Raw genomic sequence first — 26959 nt, 5'->3', positions numbered from 1 at the left:
CGTTACTCTGGCTTAGCCATCCTGCCACAAAAGAGGGTACATGATAAAATGGATACTTAATGAGTCCAAAAACATGGTGGAACAATACCGACGCCGACACGCGAAGAGATTCATAGAAGGCCAAACTTGAGGTGGAGACCGCAGAACACATTCTATGTCTGTGAAGGTCTATGTAGGTGCAGGCTCTTACAACTAGGACAAGAAAAGCCACAAGCAAGATTCTACACTAAGGAGCCGCTGGCAAAGCAATGGAGGCTGATTATTAACCTGAAGCTGGCCAGTGGATTATAAATAATAGGGGAGTACAATTCAGTACTATGCAGGTCGAGGTGCAGTAGGGCCTTGTCTTTTATCCCTTTCCCGTTGAGGTCTGCGTGTAGTAGGCTTGCAGATTGTTTATTTTCCATCATCCTTCCCTATTCTCTGTTTTGACATAAGACGCCTTTCGCCATTAGAAAACTGAAAAATACTAATGAAGATTTCGAGAATAAGAGACTGAAAGAGCGACGGAGGAATTTGATGGTCAGTGGCATGATTTAGGTTTGTGAGTGTTACAGTTGCAATTTTAAGGCGATTGAGAAAGTTCGAGGATGCATAAATACAATCATGTTCTTAATGGTGATAATGGAACATAACGACAAATACGAATTTGGACTTTGTGTGAGAACGTTTTCATGTCGTCAATTAGGCCAGCAACAGGTCGCCGTCCGAGGTAAATGGGACGCCGGCATGACTCCTAACCTGAAGCCTGTCCTCGCAGCTGGAAAGTGGAACCCCTTCTGTGCAGAAACGCCCTCCATGTCGTCCCTCCGGTTTCACGATTCCCACGGGATCTCGCACCCGGTAGCGGACCGGAATGGGACGTTAGACAATGCAGCTGGCCGAGGGGGCCCGCCTGGCGGATGAGGCAGTTTCTAATAAAAGAGCTATAATTCGATTTTCCCCTCGCCGCGCCCTGGACAAATTCAACGAATTCAAACCAACTCCCGCCTCTATTTACGTCGTAAGATTCGACGCCAAAAAACACAGGACAACGTGTATAAATAAACCAAGGCATTTCTACCTTTTCTCACATTTTAACACGTGAATCGGTCTTGTTTTCAGCAGTGCAATTGAAATTTCACGACCAGGTTTTAAAAGTAAAAGCAAGATCGAGCTGCAGCATTTAATAGTTTTTCAATAAACCTTGGCATTATTTCTAATTTGAACGATATTCAATTTCTAAAACATGTACGTCAGGAGTTGATGAATCGTTCCTGAAAGATCATAACTGGTAGGTCAATTGTCAGGCTTTTATTTAATCAGGATTCTTTCATCTTTGCACATTTTCATTGTACGATGAATCCTGCAGTTTTTCATTACTCAACTCGCATACGAAACACTTTATATATTTTTCATATTATTTTGAACCAAAGACTTATCAGCGAAACGTGCCTTGTTAACATGATAACAAGATTGTCTAAAGATTTTTGATACAAAAGTTGATTATCGAAAAGAACGTGATGACGTATTCAAATTGATTAATAAAGTTTAGGGCGCGTACTTTAATAATAACCTTAAGATTATCGTGCAGATTATCCGCCGCTTATCCTTGTTAAACCTTTCAGTAATGTAAACTTTACTGGAACCTTTGATAATCAATTGGCAGCAATATAATCTATCAGCAGAGTTAATTTATTTATTCAGGAATATTAATAATTGACACTGTGTCTTAAATGTCAAAAATAATTAGCTGTTTTTTTTTGCTTTGGAAATTAATCATGCTAATGAACCAAGTGTGAACGGAAGTCCACGAAGGTTGTTACATTTACATTAGATTTGAATGATGGTGTTTTTCAAAGTAAGTATAGCTTGAAAAAATGGCTTTATTGTACAGTGACCTCTTAAAAATAAGGCAGTGATTTTAACTCTTTGCCAATTATGATTTTTGTTTTGTTTTTGTAGATACGCGCAATTTAAAGGTCCTTCTTCAAAGCACCAATGCATTTTAAAGTACGGAAAGGGAAATTCAATTAAAGGAACTGTTGTAAACAAATCCCCAGACGGGAAATGGGGGAAAATTCTGCCAGTTAGCTGATTTTTTTTCAAACATATTAGGAAATGTTTTAACAACAATTTGACCAATTTTTGAATGTAAAAACGATCTACTCTTATTAGCACCAGGGCTGATGATATGAATTGTTAATTTTGTTTTCACAAGTCGAATTGCAAATGTTCCTCCTTACCTCGGTCGATCCGTGAATAAATTCAAAGTAAGGCTCCGGCTCATCACGTTCAACGATGAATTTATTCCTTAACAGATATCAAAGTCAAGGTGGACACTGTAAACGAAGAAGATTGATCGAATGGTTCGAGGTCGTAGAAAATTTTTGATCTCTCCGGCTCGAATTCGTCCCTTCTGGATCCGAACCGCTACAAATGGCCAAAACTCAGCTCGTCCAAGTTTGAAACGGATGATTGATTCGACAAATCGTTCAAGATTCCTCTATTTGAAAGGGTAGATATTGTTCGCAGAAGGAGTATGTTCCTTGACCTCGTTTCGCTCCATTGGAGTATAAAACGGTATCGACGATTTGATTTTGATCCATTTTTTTCTCCCGGGGTATTTTTGAAACGGTAGCTCTTTCGAAAAAGGAATACCTGTTTGTAATCAATCACCTATGTTAAAAAAATGAACTGAAAAAAGTCAAAGATTGATTAAAACGGGCTAACTATATCGAGGTTATAATTGTTATTAAAAATTCGTGATCGTTCCACCATCTAGCGAGTGGTGTCATATCCATAAAATTTGCGTTGGGGAAGATAGGACACGGTTTGTTTGCTGCCCTGCTACCTTTTACAACACACCTCCTAGGATCCTTGAGATTATTTTTAACGGAACGTATTGAAAATTAACGACATCTCCCATCTTCTGTTTTAGTGCCTGTGTTGGAGACACTTTTTTTAAAAAAGAACCTTTATAAAGTAAACTCCCTCAACCGGTGTTTTCTCATTCAGCGACACGCTCCGAATATTAATTCGGAGGGTGGGAAAAACCTAGAAAATTCGGGCAGGGTTGAAGACACGATCAGGGGATTTTTTTCACTGTAATTTTTTTGAACTTATATCACGCCACATATTTCTTCCGAAATCAAACTGGAGAAAGAAAGGAGACCTCGTCCATTTCTAGAGGCGATCGAGACGAAGCGCCAGGATCTCTTTCTACGTTGAAGAATAAACTGAAAGTGCACGCCTTACATTCCAGACGCGGCAGTTCCTCAACAAGAAGTAACAGGACGAGTAAACTGTAGTACAGGAAACTGTAGAGCCGTAAAATCATAAGGCTTTGAAACTGGTCTAGTTTTTTTCTTAAATGGTATTATTTATACAGAGACAATCCACCTATTAATCAGGAAAATAACTAACTACCGACAAATTAGAAAAGGGGATTTTCACAAAAGTTTAAGATGACATCCACACAAATTACCATGGTATAAAGGTTACTAGGAAGTGGGGTTTGCGCTCCCCAGGCACTGCAGCCTTTTGACTTATTGTACCTTCCTAGTTCCTTAAGGTGGCCATTCACGATCACTCCAAATGGAACCGCGCCAAGCCGTACAGCTCCATTTGGAGTGCCTGAAATTTGAGGGCCATTCACGACCGCTCCGAACGTCAACCAGTGAATTACCTTCTCAAAATGGATGACGATCTCTTGTGTTACGTTTCTGTTTATTTATATATTAAAAGCAAAAATTCGAAGAGGAAATGGTGTAAGAAGTGGCTCCTGAACAGAAGCCGCAATACCCACATCAATTAGAAAGATCTTTCCCTTGAACCCGCTTATTTATTCATTATATTTAGTGTTCTATTGATCAAATTACTTCTTTCAATTAATTAATCGTTTTTGTCAGGTTTTGGTTGAAATGAAAAAGCTAGTGCCACGAGCGGGATCTGAATCCATGGCCTTCGGTTGAATACGCCGCTGCTCTGCCACTTGAGCTATCGTGACTTCGATCCTCTCCGACACCAAAAAAAAGCAAAAAGAGAGAAAATTCGAAAGGTTGTAGGTTGAGATGGGGAGGTGGTGTCCGAGTGGATCGAACTATCGAAGTCACGATAGCTCAAGTGGTTAACGCAGCGGCGTATTTAGCCGAATTACCCTTGTTACCCCCTTGATTAGAAAACAAAAGACAGTCATGAGAGAAATCATCACTACATGAAATGTTGGCAACCACATTACGATTTCTCGCTACAGGGATGAACTACAAAGAACTTAAGTTCTCTACTACGATTTCTGATCATTTTTAGGGGTTATCAATACGGCTTCTCTCGTTGCATTTGTATCCTTTGTTTTGAAAAGGTCGACCAACTGGTTGAAGATCGAATTTCTTTTATTTCTATCGTGGTAATCATTGTCCACCACTTTCCATAAATTTCAATCACTCAACAATAAAATCTCGATTGGATGTCATTACCAATAAAGAATAAACGTTTTTGACTTTTTGAGAATGTACGACGGAGATGTTTGCTCAGTGACAGAAAGACGGAGACTGCGCCAAAAAAAACGCGGCTTTTCCCATTCACGACCAAGCCAGCGCTCCAATATTCCACCGTTCACGCCAGGTTTTCCCATTCACGAACGCGCCATGCCGTCGTCGCGCCGTAAATATTTGGAGTGGCGCGATGGAGTTTGGACTGCTAGGAGCGATCGTGAATGGCCACCTTTAGTTCAGTGCAATAGACTCAATCCTTCTCCTTAGAAGTATCAGGTCATTGACTGTCGCTGCTGCAATTTGATTCCCTAAGTTTTTTTCCATATGTTAGGTTACATCTCCATCGAGCTGTTGCTTAGCATTCGAAGATGATATGGGTGGCTGTTTCCTCCTCATCATTACATAATCTGCAAATGGGATCATCGTTGTATATACCAATGCTGTGTAGATGTTTTCTCAGATGCTAGTGCCGGCTAGTAGTCCTACCACTCCTCTGAGTTTGGTCCTCTCCAATTGCAGCAATGTTTTTGCCAGTCTTGGTGAGAGTTGTTTCATCATAAGTTTATTAAGACTAGCACCGCTAGAGTTATCCACTACTCCTTATGTTTTGTTTGGATCCTTCTGCGATGGAGGACTCTATATTTATTTTTGTTATCCCAAGTTTTGTTCGGGGCCTATGTATGGTCTTGCAGATCCTCCTCTGGCCGGACTATCTGCTTTCTCATTACCCAAAATTCCCCCTGGCACCCAAGATACCATCAGGTTGTTGTGTTTCCCCAGGTTTTGGAGATTTTGGATGCATTCACTGACTAATTTTGATGTGATTATTTTACATGCTAATGCTTTAATGGCTGCATGGCTATCAGATCTTGTGAGGATTTTTTTGCCTGTATAACCTTTTTTAAGATTTTCGAGGGCAGAAGCATTGATGGCATGTATTTCTGCTTGAAAGACCGAAGTGTACTTCCCTAATGAGTTTGATTGCTCATGTTTTGGGCTTGTACAGAAAACGCCTGATCCGATTCCTTCGTTTGTTTTGGAGCCATCTGTGTACCATATCATTGTATCTGATGCTCTCCTGTGTCCTTCTTCTCCTTTATAGTCCGTTGAGACTTTATAGGATGTTGTGAAGATTGTTTCCGGGATCATGTAGTCAGTCCCATTTCTAATAATGGGTGCCTGATTTTGTTGAATATGGTTGTATGCCCGAATTGTTTAGGTCCTTTCCAATTTAATTGTTTCTGGAGCCTAAGTGAGCTTTTCTTAGCCTCTCCTTGTATTAATATTTCCAATAGAGGTTTAGCAGAGTGTCTAAGGCATTTGTAGGGGTTGTTCTCATTGCCCCTGTGATACATAGGATTGGTAGTCTTTATATGCTGCCTAATATTTGGGTAGCTACTTGTTGTGCTTTGTTCCACCAGATTATTGACAAATTACCATGCATAAATTCCTGGTAGAATGTCTCATCCTATTATTTTGTTCCTTTTTTATATAAACTTGTGTATGGAACGGTGGTAAATTTTGAACGTCTTTTAATTCCGGATATTTAATTGAATTTGTAATAACTTAGGTGAATAATAAAAACTATACGGACCTGGAAGTTAGACCGGCTTCGTTGGTTAGGACGCTATTGTGTCATATTTTAGAATTTAGTGTACTTAATATTTTTCTTTTTAAGCAAGTCATCAACGTATAGCTTATTTATTATTTCCTTTTCAGTTATATACCGTTTCCGAGTTGCCGAAGTTGCCCCATCTGCACGAGGCTTACAAGGAGATGGCCAAAATGGAGAAAGAAGAGGCCAGGCTGCTTGGCGGTTCGAATCGCAAGAAGTAACGTACAGTTCAAAATTAATCCCATGATTTTCTATTCGCTTAAATCAATAAACCAGAAACAACACTCAATTTGTCAACAAAGTGAATTTCTTTTAACATTATTTTCTTATATAATAACTGTTCTTGATGTAACGTATTATGTAGTTCACATGGACGTGAAAAGTCCTACAATTATAAGTTTGTTTATAAGTTACAGAAAACACTATGTGGTTATGTAAAACCGTTAAATCTAGGGAGAGAGACTGGGTGCGGCAGGCATTAATTAATTACAGCCGTGTGGTATGCGAGCGGGTGAGGGTAACATATGCCACTTTGTAGTAGAAAATGTGAGAATAACCTGAAGATTGTGGGATATATTGTTACCAGAGGTCCACAGACTCTGTCGGATTCATTACGTATTTAAACAGAGTTAACCCGGTCTGAAATAAAATTAAACGGGCTAATTGCCAGGAAAAAACTGTGTTCAAAAGGTTCAGAACTGAGACAATCAACAGGGGGAACGTTTGTTATCCGGGCCGCGTCCTTTGTCCGCCACCGCTGTCGGAAAACGCTACCCGCATTGCGGGAATCTGAAAGGGTTCCTGGTTCCAGACATCGCCAAACCGCGACTCCCCGGTTCCGGAAGAACGAAAAAGAGAGAAACCTATTCCGATGGTGTAACTACATGAAACCTGGTGTGATTTCGAGCATGCCGGTATAAAAAAAGGGCGGGTCGTACCGAAACGGGGATGAAATAAATCGAGCGAAGCCAGACGGGCCCGAATCATATCGTTCACGTGCATTTTATGATATTACATGATGGCAAAATGATTCGAAAACTACGAATCTTCTCTTACACGTCGATTAAACGACTAGTGTCAATGGAGTGTACTGAATATTAAGCTATATTCATTTTATCTCCATAATATTAGTAAGTTTTGGCTGAAGTGTGAGAGAAAGAAGGACCTTTACGATTTTAATGTTGTAGAAAGAGGAAACGATAAATAGGGGGAGGGTAAGCACAAGTTTTAATGGAGTTTTTCACTTCTCTCACTATTTTCTCTAACCATCACTATTTTCCCAGTTTAAGCTTTAAAAAAACATGTAATAATAAATATCGTTGGAAAGAAGGAACCATTGTTTGTTGTTTTTTTTTCTACGAAATAAGCGTAATTTCAAATTTGTAAACAATTGGTATCAGTACTTTATTTATGTATTTATTTTTTAACGAGGGTATTTCAGCTAGGAGATTATATGAAACCTGGGGGTGCCGGTGTTTTTGAAAATAAAGCCCATTTGTAAGTATGGTAGGGTTCGAATGCAGGGCCGCTGGATTCGAACCAAGGACCTTTACCTTACCAGTACTTATATTAATCTGGAGATTTTCCGCGAGGACTGTATTTTTCTTACATAGTATTTAACAGCCATTTAAGACAAATGACAAAAAAAAAGTTACAGAAGTTTTTTTAATCATAAGATCTTTTCCATCTCACTCACACTCTTTCTCTTTCTCTCTCTCTCTCAATCTCTCACTATTTTAGCGAGAGAATAAAACACATTCAGTATTTCACTATCCTTTCGACTGACAGTATGTCCAAATCAAATTCCAATAAGCTGTTTGAAAGGCTAAATTTAAGCTGTTTTAATCAGCCGTTCTCAGGGCTAAGCCGAAAATTGAAGTAACTTGAACTGTCGATGGCAATTGCCTATTTAGGGCATTGTCGTTATGCACTTACGGACGGCAAGATTTTATGGAAAAGGTTAGGCACCAAATCGTCAGCCTTGTTGTTTCCGAGTAAAAATAATACAGCAATTGCATTATAGGCTCAGATCTTTATGATAAGATCATTAAATGTGAGCATGAATATTTTATGTTAATTATTCTTCAGATATCGTGAGATGCGGTCTGTTGTGATGTAGGTATTAGAAAAACATTTTCTTTATCGTGCCAACGTTTCGATCTTTTATTGAGATCATCTTCAGGGCTCACAAAAAATGGATGAAAATGTGGTCCGTGGGCAAACCTCAGTTCTTAGTCTTATCCGTCCAGCCACGAAGGATGGGCATGGGGGGGGGTGCTGTCAACTGCTATGTCAATTCAGCACCCAACATAGTTCCAAACCTATTCGTACTCACGGTGTTTGCTTGAGATGGTTTCAACAATTTGTCTTTTTTTCCTTTCTTACAATTAAAATGAGCCTACATAAACACTTAGGTCTAACTTTCTCTCATTTCGCTTATTGAAGTCTCTCATAACACAAAATCACTGATTGCCGCCTGAATACCTTGCCCATCAATAATCTCAATAAAAGATCGAAACGTTGGCACGATAAAGAAAATGTTTTTCTGAAACCTACATCACACCCGACCGCATCTCACGATATCTGAATAACTATCGATTAACGGTCACTAATCTCTACACATTTTATGTTAATTTAAGTTAACGGCAGCCATGGTGGTCACGTCGAATTACAAGTCTACAACATGCGTCAAAACATTTTTCGGAGTAGTAATGTAACCACAATCGGAGAAACTGGGCCGATTTTTTCATTGCTTCATTCGGGGGAAGGCTTTCATGGTCACTATGTCGTGCTAGTTTTCATCCATTTCGAATGATAACTGATAACAATCAAGGTCTAAGAGAAACGTCCAATAAATGAAGAATTTCAGAATGCAAAAAATTAAGACAAAGCCAACATTGTTGGGAGAGACAAAAGGTAATAAATATTACGATCGATGTCGAACATCTTGATGTAGGAGATTAACATTTTAGGGAAAATATTCGAATTAACTTACAATAATACATTCCCTTTTGCGTCATTCAATTCTCAAAATACAGATATAAAAGGAAGTGGTGCATATTCCATGCGGATTCAAAGAACAGCTAATATCAAAGCTACTACAAGTCTTACAAGTGTAAAAAAACACTCAGAGTTTCGGTCAAATAAACATATTTGACGATGGAGAGGCAGTGATGCACCGAGCTCAGAAAGTCAAACGGTAAGATGTATTATACGTTATCCAACCTATTATAAACCGCAATCCATAATGCTGAGGATATAAAAATCTCTTACAAATCGAACATCTCTAAAGAGGTATTTTTACATTTCTAGATGAAACCAATGGATCATCCGCGAATTGATATATAAGAAGTCAACAAGTAATGAGCTTGCAGCAATCATGAGTCAATGATGATGACATAAAATATAAAGTTCTACGTACTTATCCATAAAATAAACATGATATCAATTTCATGCCATTTCCCCGCATGAGCGCCGGCTAGCTTTTTCGCGAGTGAATGAGTGGTCAATAAAAAAAGAGCTACGAAGCGGGTTGGCGAGCTTAGCGAGACGAAACAGTTCTGTAATTTGACATCCGATTATTTTGGCCTGTTTTTATGTACTTCACTATCATCGGTGTGTATGTAGACTATTTTTGTTTTCCAAGTTAGTGAAAAGTTAAGAAAGGGATGAAATAGGATGTCTGTGTTAATGTTGTTCGGTACACTTATTGCCTTACTTCAACGCAGATATAAGACGTTTCAAGATCGATTCCGATGGATGACGTGTTCGGCCCTTCGCCATCATCAGTCGTGGATTGTTTGAAGATGGCTAAATCGAAGCTAAGGCGAAACGCTTGGGACAGACTTAGTCCACACTAGGGTCAAAGTTGCGCGCCTTTGTTGGAAAGTCCCGATTTAATTTTGCGCTTCTCAGGAGTTTCTGAGATTGTTTCTCTGTGATGGTTACTGTTAATTAAAAATAGAAATCAAAGAAGATAGTGGGTCCAAAAATTGTTTAGTAACAACGATACATGACGAGAACTTTTGGATATATTAAGACTAGAAAATGGAATGGGATTTGTCAACTTTTTAACTGATGACACCTAAAGATTTTGAAAATGTTTGCGTCCAAGGTGTTTTAAGAAAATACAAAATTTGGAAATTGAATTTCCACTATCGTGCTGCCCCCGGACATGCGTCTACATTTGCAATGTTGCGCAACTGAATCCTGTTTCGAAGGGACTCAAAATCATCACGTAGACCCGCAATACACTCCAGATACAAGGGGACATGTTGCGGGACAGCAATAACACTCCTGATTCAAAGGAGATTCAGCCCCGCAACAATGACACGCATCTTCCAAGCGTGGACTAGGCTTAAAACAGCGAGTTTAGGCGGATCAGAGTGATCGGGATTGTCAAAGCTACAGGTCCATCAGCCGCTGTCAAACCACTATAGTAGAAGCCATCACTCAGGGAACTAAACATCGGTTTTCCAACACAAATCTCATGGGGAAATGTCTTGACATAGAGCTTAAGCATTAAAAATAATATTAGACGGCAATATATATGTATCTGCAATATGGATAATGTGGTAAATCCTGATTCTACTATGACTATTCTCTCAAATATGAAATATAATTGAAAACAATCAAACAGGTTTGTCCTACCAACGTGCAAATTGGTACTATGTAAAAAAAATCAATACCATCAAGGTGATTGATTGATAACCTTTTGTGGCCAGCAAGAGTGAGTCACTAAAGCAATTCAGGCCGAATAGAAAACGTTTTTAAGGGTGATGACAAGGTAAAACGTGAGGGCAGCGGGAAGAGAAACCTAGCTTGGTCTTCACCTATCGTTAATTGTGGTGATCGATTTTTTGAATCGACTACATTATCATTTCTATTATTTTGGTCTACTACAGATATTTTTAGAATTGCTTTGATACAAAACCCAGCCAAAGAGAGGTTTAGGGCAGTCCATATGTAATGGACATCCTTGAAAACAAGCAATTTATGCTCCCCAAAAGTAAGGTCGATGCCACTTTCATCTCCGAAGAATTCGGCCAAATTTTACGGGCAAGAAAAGCAAAAACAGATAATGTAATTACCATCGGTCGAACTCGGCTTATGTTAATTGTCTCTTTTGGAGCAGCATGCGACAATTGTCAACCGTTCCAGTCGGAACGTGGATATGAATTCTAGCATCCCCGCCGGGATCCACGACGCCGTCCAGATAGGTTGTACAGGGCAAAATTTCTTCCAGCCTTTGTCAAATATATTTCAACCCGGGAGGAAAATCCCACGGCAGGGACACAGTCGGCCAACTAATTACGTTTAGCCCCCCTTTGTAGAGAAAGTGCCTCAACATAAATTTCTTCCTTGGAAGAGAACAGTCAGAAACTGTCAAAACTTTACTGGAGATTAATTCGGATACTTTCCTAAAGGTTTGCCATTTGACAGAAGCTCGTACTTTCTGAAGTGATTCTGTATCGATTTGACGAGTATATCAGAAGATTTTATCTTTTTATTTTTTATTAAAATATATATTTTTCATTATAAGATTTTATCTTATCCAAACCTAACGAATATTATAGCGGACTTTATGGAATTGTAATGAATTGGTTGAATGAAACGATTTTAGTTATTGATTGGACAATTAACAAAAAACCGAATAAAGGAAATGAATGCCATTAAAAAAAATGCAAAACCTATCAATAATGTGATTCTCTTTAATCAAATTGGTCCGTCTGATTTCGTCATCTTCAGTGGACTCTAAGCCAAACACAAAGCGAGAACATATACAAAGATGATCAAGGTCAATTAAACCGATAACAAATGATCACCGACGCGCAGACCGCGGTATACAATCCACGTCATCAATAGCTTCATCAAACGATGAACCCAATCCGTCTGATTCGCTTTGTCTGGATACGCTTTGTCTCAAACGTGCAAAATTGACAGAATTTCAGATTGCGTTCAGAACCACTTCAATTCAAAAGGGAAAAATACCGTTGTAGTTGATTTTATTGAGTTTTATAACGGTTAATCGGTGTGCAAATCCTTTTATTCTCTGAATGTTTTGATAATTGGACGCATTTTAAGACAAAACATACATAATCTTTTACCCGTTTGAAATCCTTTTCGTTGGATAAATATACACGATTAATAAAAACTATATAAAATCAATATTGAAGTTTATCAAAAGGAAAGTGACTATTTTCGTTTTCGTTCTCTCTCTCTCTCTCTCTCTCTCTCTCTCTCTCTCTCTCTCTCTCTTCTCTCTCTCTCTCTCTCTCTCTCTCTCTCTCTCCCCTTTCTCTCTCTCTCTGTCTTTCTCTCTCTCCCTCTTCTCTCTCTTTCATTTGTTTGTTTAGTCCAGTTTGTTTAATGTTTCACAGCTGTACCAAGCTTTGTCGGTATAGTAGTCCTATCAATTCTTTATAAGATTGCGGCCAGAGTACTTTGTTGGAGCAAATCTTCGACTCCAGAATTAATACACTCTCCTGAGTATTGCTTCGTTTATATTTGATAGTTTGAAATAAAAGAAGGCCGAAAATGGTCTCTCTGCTATCACTAGTTACGTTAATAATAGTTATTATTTGACCAACATGGTCATTTAAGATTAAATCGAAATGTATAATTCATAAGTAAATATATTTTAAAATGTTCCATCGAACGATATGTTGTGTTTACAAAAGTATGATTTGCTGGGTATTACGAAGCAAAATTGCCTTATTTTATTGGCTATCTCGAGAAAGGGAGGATCCAAGATCCAAACGCATCCGATAACGCTATCTATAAACCCATCTTATTTGTTGTTGGATCCGGACCGACAAACATTTTTTTAAAGGTCTTTTGTGTGTGCAGTTCGCACTTTCATTAAGCCGGGTTACTCTGCAGAATAGAGATTAACAAAAAGATCGGCGGAGGGAAAAAAAGAAAGAAACATTTTCCTTAAAACTCTTAAGCATAAAATTTTTAAGTAAAAGTAGTTTTCTCTATGTCTATTAATTCTGGACATTTATATTTGATTTGATCGTCCAATCCTCACTATATTTGGATATATCGCAGTCATCAGGCCAGCCTGGATTATTTATTAAGGTAAAGTACGTAAAGTAATTCTTGTCTTGCAGGAGGGCTTAACGCTCAACAACCCGTTGACTGTCATGAACTATCTTACACTAGGTTTTTCGAACCCTGGACCGATAGCGTTGCCAATACGAGTCGGACACTACTCAGCAAAAGCGGTCATCAATTAATCGGGTGCAGTGTTTTTCCTTCAATGTTTCATCCATTCATCATTTTTAGAATATTTGCCAAACATAACATTTTTCATATCCAGTTTATAATTTAACACTTTCTTGCCCAACGTTGCCCACAAACGCCAACTTTAACAATTTTGTTTAAGGCTAGCAGTGGGTAAGTTCAGGGCGGGCGCAGTTGTTGCTGGGTTTCTGCTTGTGTACTAGCAGCACTGATTTATTTAAATTATATTTTAAACTGTCTGTCACTATATTTACGGGATTTTCCACTAACCTTTGAACCAAACTAATGCTCGTCCTGCTCTAATGGGCCATAATTGATGTCATTATTACTGTTCTTAATCCACTACCGAAGTCCTATTTTGTGTTTCCAATTTTTTTCTCAATATTTAAAACCATAAACTGAATGAAAGAATCAACTTTAAAAGAAATCCATTAGCTTTCGTAGTCCGATTGACCAAATGACATCTTTCAATTAAACTTTTCTATCTCAACCAATACCTTTCATAAAGTTTAAAAGAAAATTGAAGAATGTTCGCAGATTTTCCTCAGCCATTGAAGAACCACGTTGCATGGAATAAATCTTTTTACAAAACTCACTACATCAACTGTTTGTAATTAAATATTTCAAAATATGTTGGGGGAACCCGTGGACTATTTTATGATATGGAACTTATGCAATTTCCACGTTTCTGTATTAAATTATACACCGACAAGGGTAGCCTAAGTATATGAGATCTGCGATTTGAATGAAATTTTTTGATAATTTTAGGTCTAAAAATATTAGATACGTGGAGGAGCATTTTTGCCAATTAACTCTAGGAGACGATAAAAAAATACATATTTAAAGTAATTTGAAATACTTTTTAAAATATAGTTTTCTGCTTTTGTTGTGTGCATGTATTTCACGATTATTACATATCAGTCGAAATTTTTTAAAACCTCGAATAAGAAAATAACATCTCTTCTACGTCACTCGATCTCAAAATAATTCAAGTTAAAGAAATACAATTTCTCACATTGTTCACATCCGAATCCTCCGACTGTTTTTAGAAATAATATTTGTGAAACATTTCCACTGATCTACGGGTAATTTTACACGGCTTTAGGATTTTATAAAATACATATAATAACATAAATGTCTCTTTTGTAAATAAATTAGAGCTGTAGAAATAAAATATAAAGTTCGAGGATTTTTTGTTGATTTCATCGTTATTTATCTCCTTATCAGGGCATAGCATAAAACGTTGTTGATTTTATGAAAGAAGAGAAAAATGTGGAAACACACCTGGGCCCTCACCAATAATCTACCCTAAAATGCATATATTTTCAATTAAAAATTCATATTTAAGGGTGTTAAAGGGTGCTTAAAACGAATCCTAATTGTTTAAAAAAATTAACTACTTTTGAGTTTTGTAAATTTTTATAGGTTTAATTCATTTCCATAGCTCGATCAGGCATTTTATTTTCTTAAGCTAGGTGTGAAAAGTCGGCTGATATATAATAATCTTAAATAATGCACAAACAATCAAAAATTAGATAATAAAAACAGGTAAATTACTTTAAATTATTTTTCGACTCCTAGGACGCACTGGCAAGAACGCTTAGACACATGTCTAATATTTTTGATTTATTATCACAAAAAAGGTGATAATATTTTTATTACCTATTATTACATTTCTAACATTTTCCTTAAAAATAGGTGAACCAACGTCCGTAGCCACCCTTTGTAAAACATTTTTCCAACATTAAACGAAAATTTTCAGCATAAAAGTTTTAAATATCTATCCATATTTCTTCCCTCAAGTATTGGGGATAATAGTAAAGTACAATACACTCATAAATGCGTGTAAAATAAATCAAAAAAGCGATATTATTTAAAAGAAAAACTTTTAGAAACAACGATAATTTATCATGCCACCATAATGCCATTAAAAGCTATAAATTGCCATACCCTTTGTTCCGAATTTTAAAATGTTGCAACTTTAATTTGTTTTCGGAGTAAAAAACACGATTTGCCAATGATATAAATTTCATAGAGGGTTAAAGTCAATTTTTTTTAAGTTGTGTTCTTGAGTTTCAATTTCTTGAAATTTAAATCTAATGTTGTCTTTTAATTTTACTTTATAAAATTAAAAAATATGTATCAGACTAAACAATAATTTATTGTGAAAAAAAGAAAAAGTGTCGGTTTTGATAATAAGAATAATAGGCGAGAGTAAATATTTTTCCCCTTAACATAAAAAAACAGCAAAATCTCACTGGCACTCTCAACACGACACGCAAGAATGGCACAATTACACAGAAGACAAACACTTCAAGTGAGTAGAAATACTTTGATTGAATATAAAAAATATATTTTGCATTGTATAAATTCACTTTTCCACATCCTAAATGTATTTGTTAAATGTAAACAATGTTTGTAAATCCCAGGCCATGAAGATGATCTCAATAAAGATCGAAACGTTGGCACGATAAAGAAAATGTTTTTGTGATACCTACATCATACCAGACCGCATCTCACCATCTCTGAATAATTATCGATTAACGGTCACTAACCACCACACACTTAACATAAAATTTGAATCGTTTAGTGCTTACTTAGAAATGCCATTATGTTTCAAAGGCAAAGACATAATAATTAAGTGAATTAATGACAAAAGTTAAAAGACTGAAGTTTGTGGTGTGAAGTATATCCCTAAGATGCAAGTTGCTGAATTTATTTACCTGTTGATTAATTGATCATGTTTAATCCTTTAATCGTCTAATCTCGTTTTATGTACATCACACTTCAGATAAAAGCTAACCGATTTGTATCTGAAATTCCTTAAGGAATGCAGTCAGCTTTAAATCTTCATAAACGACCCGTCCGTTCCTGAGGCCTATTTTATACTGACAATTACACAAAGGACTTCCTGATCGGTAGGGCAATTGGAATAAAAGTTCTAGGCGCACAAAAGCTACCTGGTCCCCCCGTTACTCGGATTACTTGAACTTCCTTTTGTTGGCATATGTGAGGCAAGAGGGCATCCCTTAATGGGCCAGGTACTCCTCAGGTTAAAACTAACGGTTTCGATTCAAAAACAGCACGCAGTTTTCTCGTAGGTTCCCTTGGCGTACATGAAGATCGGGGATCCTAAGACCCGAGGGTAAGCCGTGGCCGAAGTTAGTTCCAAAGTCGAGATTCGAATGTGCAAACAGCTCTAATTATAAACTTGAACATGAACTCTCAACACAAAGCGTTACAGGAAATCCCTGAAGCAACGTTGTGCAAAGCAGTAAGGCGGCAATACGATCTCGCATCGAACCACTCTAGTAAATTAATATACTATCTACGGATCCACTTTATCAATTCCCAAATGGAAACAGACACGATGAAATATGTATATCCTCAATACAAACATTGCAAATTACGAAAACTGACCATATGGTTAAAAAAAATTCGTACGCGCCATATTGATGATGGCGAAATTCTCATCCTGTCGATCCGAAACGACATTGAAAAAGATTAATCGCCCCACAGACCTCAAGAAGAAATCTCTCATAACTACGTATTATTACGGTTTGCGAATTTTAAATATGACTAAATGTTCTATCAAGGCAGACTTTTCGTTCTGACCCTTGAGAGAACGTTTAAAACCGAAGTATATGAAAATCTATTAGGTTTCGTGGCCCGACCAAATAAATTCTTTTCAATTAATTAATCTTTTTTTAATTAAGGTTTTGGCTGAGATAAAAAAGTCAGTGTCACGAGCGGGATTCGAACCCACGACCTTCGGCTAAATACGTCGCTTTGCCACTTGAGCTACCACTTCGATCCACTCGGACACCAACTCTCCATCTCAACCCCACCTATGAAGTATATGAAAATGTTCATAGCAGTGTTTGTAAAATATGTATCGAACATCGCCTGAACATTTACAACAATATGAACTAAAATTTATGGTGTTCCACTCTTGTATTATTCAACTTGAAAATTAACCAGTCATTTACATAATAATGTATTCGTCATGGTTCTCTTTTTCTGCGGTCCATTTTGATTCGGCCGGATGATCCTCTTGCAGGTCCGGTTTATAAATAATTCGCTAAGGGCCCCACGATTTCGTCAACCCTCGGCCCTTTCATAACTGCAACCCTCGTTTCAAAATGCAAAATACTAACCGAACCAGATCCATGGCGACTGTCAAGGGCCGATTTTGCTCTCCCATGGGAAATTCATGAACAGCTGTGGAACGCATGGGAAAAGGATGTCAGCACGGAAAAGATTTTCACATCGTTTCGACACGTAACCAACTTGCGTAATTTTATGACGGTGGGGGAGATTTCTGAGGTTATGTTATACTGCCCTCTTTAAGAACTAATTGTGTGTCTGTATTGCACTATTGGAGGAAATTAATTCCGTTGCATAAATTATCTCCCGAGTAGACTACAATACAACTCTATTCTAAATTTCAGTTCATAACTGTATCATATGGAACTATTTCCAATAGAAATTACGAATTTCCTTGTTGCCTACGTCGAAATTTTACTTAAGAATATGAAATTTTATGTATTACGAGATAATTTCGGTTAATGTCCGCTCTCTCACCACCTTTTAAACAATAAAGCAGAATGATGCAATAGCACTTCGACTCTTTCTAATTGTGTTGGTTAACACACCACGTGCTGTGTTAATTCAGTTGCTAATACAGTCTGATAAACAGATCAGACAGGGGAATACGATCTAGTTCGAGAAAGGATAAAGTTGGACAAAGCAGGATAAAATTCAAACGATTTCCGTCAAGGCAAACAGATAAGGTGTTTAATTAGGTTAGGCAAATTAAGTTAAATGTGTTAAAGCATTTTTCTGTACTAATTACTATTGAATTTATTACTTTATTTTAAAACAAATATTAACTATTAATTATCAATCTGGCATCATAGTTCTAACAGTTTGGTTCTCCTGGCCGACTAACATTACATTCGAGCATATTCGTTGTATTTAACCTGAGTTATAAAAGAATATATTTTGTGCTGAATACTTTTAATGAGAACGAAGTAGGGTGGGAAAAAAATGTCTAAAAAAAGTACAAACGTCCTTTGATCCTCCTGGTGTACTTTTTATTTGAATTTCATTCTCTTGCTGTTAAATATTTTAGTGTATGAATTAGTATTCCATTTATTAATGTAGGTTATAAATATTTTAAAACGAATATTAGACTATTAATTACAGTTTGGCTCTACAATTGCAACATATTTGGTCCTCCGGGCCGGGTGATATTGTATTCAAGAATATTCATTGTTTAACTGTATTGGTGGAGTAGTTGGCTATCTTCTGTACAATCCGTTCCGTTTTTATTTGTAACTTATTTAATATTAAGATAGCAATAATGTTTTGTTTAGGGATGGTATTTCATATTTGGTCCTCCGGGCCGGATGATATTCAATTCAAGAATATTCCTTGTTTAACTGTATTAGGTGGCTAACTTTTGTACAATCCGTCGAGCTTTTATTTGTAACTTACTTAATATTAAAATAGTAATAATATTTTGTTTAACTATAAAGAGATATAAAACAAAAACATAAATAAACAATAATTATGAAATGGAATTGAGCCTGCCTGTTGTAATTAATATTATATTTATTTATTATTTTAAATATTATGTATACGCCATCAATTGATGACTTTATCTGTCTTGAGATTATTCATTTAGCATAATGTTTATTAATCAAGATATGGAATAATTTCATGAAAAAAATATCAATAAATGTACGGATTTGAACATTTTTAGTCCTCCGGGTCGGATTATTATCGAATTTGTTTGTTTTGCTAGTTCTACTCTGTATCTAGTGTCAGTCTTTGGCACATTGGAATATTAATTACTGAGTTACAAATGCATATATTTTGAGATCATATTATACACTGAAGTCAGGAGAACCAAGTAGAATGATTAAACAATTATCTAAGATATTATTATTTGAGATTTTTTTGTTTGCTGTTATTATAATAATTAATGAAAAATTACACATTTGGAAGATTGCTTAAGAGAAAAAATTCTTTAATTTGGCTGTTATTTGAAAATAGAAAGAGTAATTTTTGGAATGACTTTTTTTTTGTATTGACCCCCAAGGTTTGGAAAGGGGGAGAGGATTTCGTCGTATCGAGTCAGTTATCGATCGTGGCCATCCAATTTTCATTGTGTCTCGCCCCGCTGGAGAAGACCGTGACCGTTTGTCGGCACAAGGTGTTTCCAACGGCCTGACGTCCAAAAATCCTCGGAGGTCGTCCGTTTTCTCTTAATTTTCGGGACGGCACGCCGTTAAAATAAATCCACCGTTTCCGCCCGCGGTCTCTTCCTGCTCCCGTTACCGAAATACGAAGTAATATATTTCTTTTTCGCTCGGACGATTTCTAGCACGGGCGTATGCCGGGATTATGATTATTAACAGTCCTAATCACTTCAGGACATATTTAAGCGGGACCCAAAACTAAAAAAAGAAGGAATGTCTAATTTTATAAAACTCGGCGGTGTCGTAATTCAAATATAACCAAACTCCAAGATTCCTCTACTTACATTAAGAATTCTAAGTAGCTATATTAAACCATTACGTGCCCGATTTTTTGTTTCTGGATATGGACATGGTTTTTACAATATAAATGCCCACACGTACGTCGTATTCATACATTTACTCACTCTCTCTCTCACTCTCTCTCTCTCTCTCTCTCTCTCTCTCTCTCTCTCTCTCTCTCTATCTATCTATCTATCTATCTCTCTATTTAGGATTTCATCGAACTATCTTTATCTGCCTATCCATCTCACGCACTCTATATCTACACTGACAGGCAAAAAAATCCGCCCAATTGTTTTTTTTTTTCATTTTCTCGATAAAAGAAAATTCTACCCTTCATTTGTCTCATTATTTTTACCAATAAATATTTGTTTATACTATGTTTTAAATTGGGAATATCAATTAAAGGTAAACATCCTTAATCCAAAACAAGGATAAAGTGTTTTTCAATGTTTACTTTTTAAGGAATTTAAACTGTTTATTCAGTCTCATTTGAATTCTGAAGCAATAAACTGTTTATTTTTCATCTTCCTTTTCTTAATTTCAATTTTTAAACTTAAAAATGCCACTTAGTGCTGTGGATGTTGCGCGTGGTGTGGCACTTATTGATAATGGACGTTCCATCAGGTATGCGGCTATTGCTATCAGAGTTCCATACGAAACACTGGAGACGCCGTTTTGGAGAAACTGGGTCCTATCATAAAAGGCCCGGGTTTGGTCGCCCTAAGGAAGCTTAAGATGACAGTTTTTTTTTACTTTGAAAATTTTGCGAAACCGGCACCTTACAACTGTTGTTCAAGCGATTCATCAGCTCCAGAAGTTCGAGGTCACCAAATTCTTGAACGCACTGCTCGAAGAAGATGAAATCAGTATAGACTGATGGCTTTGCCCTGTTAGAGGACCAGAATTGACCAGAACACAGAGTTGCACGGCTCCATTTTCTCGAGAACACAGCTATTGGTCTTTGGACGATTGGTCTGCTATACTATTTACAGATGTTCATTTGCTTTACGACCTCCAGATGGGAGTGAAAGAGTGTGGAGAAGGCGAAATGAAAGGTGCGAAGTCTGTAATATTTCCAAGAGCCAACCTTTTCTACGTTTTTCAGTGATGGTGTGGGCTGGAATATCAAACTCACTGAGTTGGTTGTTGTTCGTGGACGGTCTTTGACGGCCACTCGCTACGTGGATGAAATTTTGGTACATCATGCGAGCCTATCCTCGATGGAATTATTATTCTAATGCACGATAATGCCCGTCCACTTTCGCTCGCATAATACAAAGGTGTACCTTCAACAGCATAACATCAGGGTCTTAGCCTAATAGTCAGCCCGTTCTCCAGACTTGAACCCCATCGAACATTTATGAGATAACCTCAAAAGACGAACTTGAAAGGACTCTTTGTGAAGAATGGGCTAACCTCCAGCAAAGAGACATTTCTAGACTGGTAGAGTGTTTGCCGAGGCTTCTTCGAGATTTAATTAAAGCAGGAGGAAATACGCGATATTGAAATGTTAATTAAAAATTTAAAACAAATTTTATCTGTCGATCGTTTTTTTAATTTGTTAAAAAACGTGAAACTTTCATTAATATATAAAAACAAATACAAATCAAAGTATATTACAAATGAATTTTTTGCCTGTCAGTGTATTTTATCCATCTGTGGGTTACCAAACTATCTCTCTAACGCTCGCACTTTCTTCCTTTATTCGATTTCTGTAACTGTACCACCCTCTCGTCCAATCTAGCTATCTATTTTCAGTATTAGAAGTATCGACCACGCTCGTACTGTCTTTTTGTCGATCTATGTCTATCTCACTCTTGTCTTTCTCTTCCTCTTTCTTCTCTTCAGTGAAGACAGGCGGACCAACGATGATCAATTTTGTCATCATATGTAGCAGAAAATTAGACGGCTGATCAAAGCCTACGCCTTGAGGTACTAAACCAGAAATATGTGTACGTAGTAATCACATTGGTTCAATGGTTTTGTCATTATCACATCATTTTTTCATATTTACACATTTAACTAAAAAAAGGAATATGCTTAGTTGAATGCATAAGGGAGTTATATCATTCCATCATTTACCATTATATCACCAGCGGGAAAATGAAATTAATTCTTCATGTAAACCTCGTATGTGATTACAATTTTAAAGAACCGTATCAAACGTTTCAACATTACAACCCCGATATTATGCAGTGCAATATTATTCTGAATATTAGTTTATCGTACAAGAAGTAAACAAAACCCGATAAAAGTAGATAATTAATTACAAAGTAGCTGGTAAACCGCTTGGGGGCTTTTTGTTTAGCATTATAGCAGTAATTGCCAATTAGTGGCACTATAGAAAGAAAACTGACCTATTCGAACGTTTTGTTATCTCAACAGTAAAATACAAACAAGATCATTTTATAATAACTCGAACACATTTTTCCTATAGTCTTATATTTGACAACATCATTGTGAGAGAAAAAACAGTTCAAACTGAACAAATAACACAGAATTAGGATGGGTCATTCCTATTATAAATAATATTTTATGTCTTGTTCGGATGGAATATACAAACAACACACACATTCACCGGTAAAAACAAATAATTAAATTGTCCGAATGTGGAAGCCGAGAAGGAAAGAGAAAAAAGTTAATTTTAAATAATTATCAAAGACTAGCTATTTATGTCGGAAATATTTCATTTCTAAAGGTTAAAAATAAGTCCGCCAATTCCTAATTTTAGTGGCGTTTAACTATTTCTAGTTTTCTTGCGTTCGCCATGAAAAGATTTATTGGTATAAATAAATGTTTTAATTTTGGAAACTATTATAAACCCTCTAATATTAAAATTAAGTCTTAAGTAAAATAAATTCTTAACGGGGTCCAATCAATTCTAATAGTTAACTAGTTTTATACAATCTTGATTGCTAACTCGAAGATTTTGAATTAAGAGACCAAATTAAATAAGTTCACGTATTTTAGTAACTAACTAGTATCTAAATACGTTAAAGCTGAACAGAGTCAGTTTATTTGGTTGTAACTGATCAATTTATGTGCTATACTCGCTAGTTTGGTCTGTCAGATGCGTTTCGGCACTTCGCATCGTCAGTGATTGGTCAAAATCATCCGGTAATCACCACCGGTTCATCACCGCGCAGGCCACATGGAAAAATATCACAATATTGGGTTATGGTAGATTCTAACACTGTGACACACAACACAATCTGCATCTCTGATGATTACTGATTACTGCTCAAAACCCGGATCACTGCAAACCCAGTTTGTGAGTAGAACCATCCTTTTCAATTATTTGTTTGGGTTCTGAGACATGCAGAGGCAAACAAACCATGTGCCAGACCTCTGACAGTACCCGGACTTACTTCGGGATCTGCTTGATATTGAGGGAAAGGACCATCAGATAGAAGAAAAGGAACTGCCAGACGCTCATAGGTCCCAAAACTTCTGAGGGATATGGATCCATACTATCCATACAGACGATGAGGCGAGAGCACAAAAACAATGAGAATCACTCATTTAGCATCTCATTTGAAATAACTTGAAGCAACAAATCTAACAGGAAGAAACTCCGATATTGCTCATCTGAGAAAGATCAGCATTAATCTACACGATTTACATCCTGCAAAGTGGTGAATGAACCAACTATAATTCTCTACAGTATAACTTTTTGGGACAAAACAACCGAGAAAGTAGTAGAAAATGTAAGTACAGACCAGATGATGCAATAGCTCTTAAATGCAATAGCAACCCCCTGAAAAAACAATCAAGGGATAAAAATACATCCACCCATTCCTAATTTTAGATACTTTTAACTATTTCTAGATTCCTTGCGTGGCCATGAATTTTTAGATATTTAAAACTGTTACAATAGTTTGATCTTCCGTTTAGGTTTACGTACTAGACTGAACTAAACTTGAAAATGAAGGACACATGTTATACATATTCTTTTTTCTCTTTTCCATATATAAATCAGCTACGGGTATAACAACACAGCGGAAAAATCGTTGGCGTAATTATTTGAATCGGTCAACCTTCCGGAGGTATTCATTTGAAGTCGGAGGGGTTGCTAAGAAGGGAGAGTCGTCGTCGCTTAGCAACCCTTCCACAGCCCTAATAAAGCATGGTCTCGCTTTGAAAACCTTTTTCAGAAACGGCCTTCGAACGAGGCGGAAGCAGCTGTCGATATTTTTCTAGAAAGCGGAAAATACTGTGGCCAAGTTGAGTACGTATCGGGATTTCTTCTGACTCTCGAGAATCTGCCCCGTTCGCTTTTATGGTAGAGAAAATTCGCATGGAAAAGCAGATAATAGATATAGCACATGACATACGGATTGGCACGACGTCCTACAGAACGCATCAAGAGGAATACATGAAATATTCCCGAATTGTAAGCTGTTAAAAATATTTATCGACCTCCAGGGAAAACACGTTTAAACAAACATCACTTTATTAATTAAACAAGAAAACAATTTGCCTGTTATAAACGATTTTAATTTTCTTAATCTGATATAATGGAAAGTAAATTAAGAATGATAAAAATCTGAGTAAGTGTATTGTGCATTGTTGACAATGAATGCTATGATTAAAAACGATGCCATCAATCCGATTGTATTGTCAAAGTTACCTATTACACGACAATATCCACGTGTAAATTTAAGTAATGCCAATAACCAAAAAAAATGTTAATGTTACATACAATTTTTGTAATAGAAATTTCACACAGGTTTTAAATAGTTGGATAAAGGGAGGCAACCCTTGGCAAGCTTTGAGGGCTGCCAGGTGGGTTGTCTGTTATGTCTGCAATAAAACATCTACCCTTCCTACAAAGAGAAACGTTTGGGACGTTTATAAAGATAAAAACCGGGTTATTCAAGACCAATGACGTGAAACGTTTTTAACGATAAAAATCTTTTGCAGTTGACCTTCCTGAGAGTATCCGACTTTCCCGAGTCTAGATGGTGCTAAGTTAGTTGGACAACAATCAATCACATTAAAGTGTTATTTTATTCGTATTTTACATAGGATGAACAAAACACTAGTTACAAACTAAACCAATAAAGAATAAACTGTAGTCTTTATTTGAATAACAAAGCTTGGCATATTGCCGAACACTTATGATGCCACTAGATCACGATGTACGTCAACGATGGTCATTAAAATTTCATCCTATCTGCTAATTCGGTGAAATTAAGGAATTATGTAAACGTTCAAATTATAAATGAAATGTCAAGAAGTTTTGTTTTATGTGGATACCTAAAATAAATCATTAGGCTTCAATCGACTCAAAATCGACATGCCAACAATCAATGTCAAGAAAGAAAAGGACTGTTGTTTTTTGGACCCCATTATTTTCAGTTCTGACAATATAAATAAAGGTTTCTGTGGAAGACACACAATTCCTACGCAGATGACCTGGTAACAATCATAAAAGGGAAATTTGAGGACACTGTCAAACTACATGCAAAAATTGAATTGTAAAAATATGCAGAGAGAGACCGTATGAGAGAATGGAGAGGAAAAGGGTTTAATATAAACTTTAAGAAAACCTATTACATACCTACTACAGTTCGTGGTCCGATTGACCAATTAACTTTTTTAAATTAATTGATCTTTATGAAAGGTATTGGTTGAGATAAAAAATGGCAAAAAGGAGGGAAAATTCAAAAGGTGGGGATGAGATAGGAAGTTGATGTCCGAGTGGATCGAGGTCACGATAGCTCAAATGGTAGAGCAGCGGCGTATTTAGCCGAAGGTCGTGGGTTCGAATCCCGCTCGTGACACTGTCTATTACATACCTCTTACACAAAGAAGAAGCTCAATATAAAAGCTCCCACAATAAAGGATGAAACCTTAATTTCTCTTAAGAAACGATCCATCTAGGTAAGACAACAAACACAAAGCTAAGGCTCTACTAATTACTGACCAGAGATTTTGCAGTAAAAACTGGGAAATAAACTACAAGTTGGTTTTTGATCAAAGGAGTGAAAACAAAATTGCCGCCTCCGACCAATCTCGTCTCCTACACACCGTTCGAAGATCGTCTTTCCGCGAATTTGGAAAAGACGCCTTTTGCCCGTGCCTTCTGATTATCACACTATGATTCGATGGACCAGATCAGGTAAGAGACAGCGTTAATGTTCTGAGGTATCATTTTGAGGTCTGCTGGATAGGCGAACCTGTAGTTTGCTCCTTTGCGATCCCCGCTTTTAGGTTTGTCGGGCGTGTTTCGCCATCATCGTAGGTGGGTGTGTGATTCCCGTTTGATCGGGTCTCTTGCATAGGTTCGGGAAAGGTGAAAGGTTTCGTTTTTATCTTAATCTGTCGTCGTCTTTAACGGATCAGGTCTAGGCCTTTTGGTGGAGTAAATCTAGTTTACAAGGGGAAGAAAAACCCCGAACCAATTTATCTACAGACCAAGAAAGTGGGAATATAAGTTGAGAGAATGATCGGTTAACTAGTCACTTTACATATTATTCGTCTTCAGTTGAAAAAATGTTCCAAACTTTGCTAGATGACTTAGTTTTCATAAGTGACATCAACACATATCTCGTAATCCGTAAAGACAAGAAGAACAGTTTCATTTCTTGTAACACACGAGATAAAATGTTTCAGCTGTGTAGTAGGTCCTTTTATTCTGACAACTCGTCATTGTAGGGAGTGGGTGATCTCGATCGAAAAAAAAGAAACATACGAGCAGTTTGTTTTCGGGGTGGGATCCGAAAATAGTCTTCATGACGCAGAGCCTGGAGAAGTAGAGTCACGTTTCTGCAGTAGAGTAGCCGATGTGGACCGTTTGGGAAGGGAAGATCCTATCGATCTTTCTCCATCTGATTAGGGTTGTAAAGGTCAGTTGCCAAGTTCGCGCCCTTCTTTAGAAGGCGATCAACTGGAAGCTGTTTAAGACGAAAAAAGAAAGAACGATTGAATTAATTTGTTCCGTCCAATCCCTTTAAAATTGTATTGTAATTAATGGTCTCCGAGCAAACTGACAAGTCTATAAGGTGGTTTAGATGTAAACACATCTGAGACCGTGTTTGCAAGCTACAGGTTGATGTCGTTAAAAGGCGCCA

General features: G+C 37.0%; 2 protein-coding genes across 4 annotated transcripts in view; one reads left to right on the top strand and one right to left on the bottom strand.

Annotated features, from left to right (window-relative positions):
- LOC106670425 overlaps positions 1-6393 on the top strand; it is a 70812-nt gene extending 64419 nt beyond the window's left edge. Inside the window, exon 5 of the mRNA XM_014400752.1 lies at positions 6192-6393. Coding sequence (XP_014256238.1) covers positions 6192-6308 — 117 coding nt within the window. The 3' untranslated portion in view covers positions 6309-6393. The remainder of the gene's footprint in view (positions 1-6191) is intronic.
- The window catches only part of LOC106670423 (RNA-binding protein Musashi homolog 2-like), a 393099-nt gene that overhangs the window by 41798 nt on the left and 324342 nt on the right, over positions 1-26959 (bottom strand). The window lies entirely within an intron of this gene.

This window comes from Cimex lectularius, unplaced genomic scaffold, assembly GCF_000648675.2.
Source record: "Cimex lectularius strain Harlan isolate CLEC.00 unplaced genomic scaffold, Clec_2.1 scaffold103, whole genome shotgun sequence".
Classification (NCBI taxonomy): Eukaryota; Metazoa; Arthropoda; class Insecta; order Hemiptera; family Cimicidae; genus Cimex; species Cimex lectularius.
Note: the sequence above shows the minus strand (reverse complement) of the source record. Positions and strands in the feature narration are given on the sequence as shown.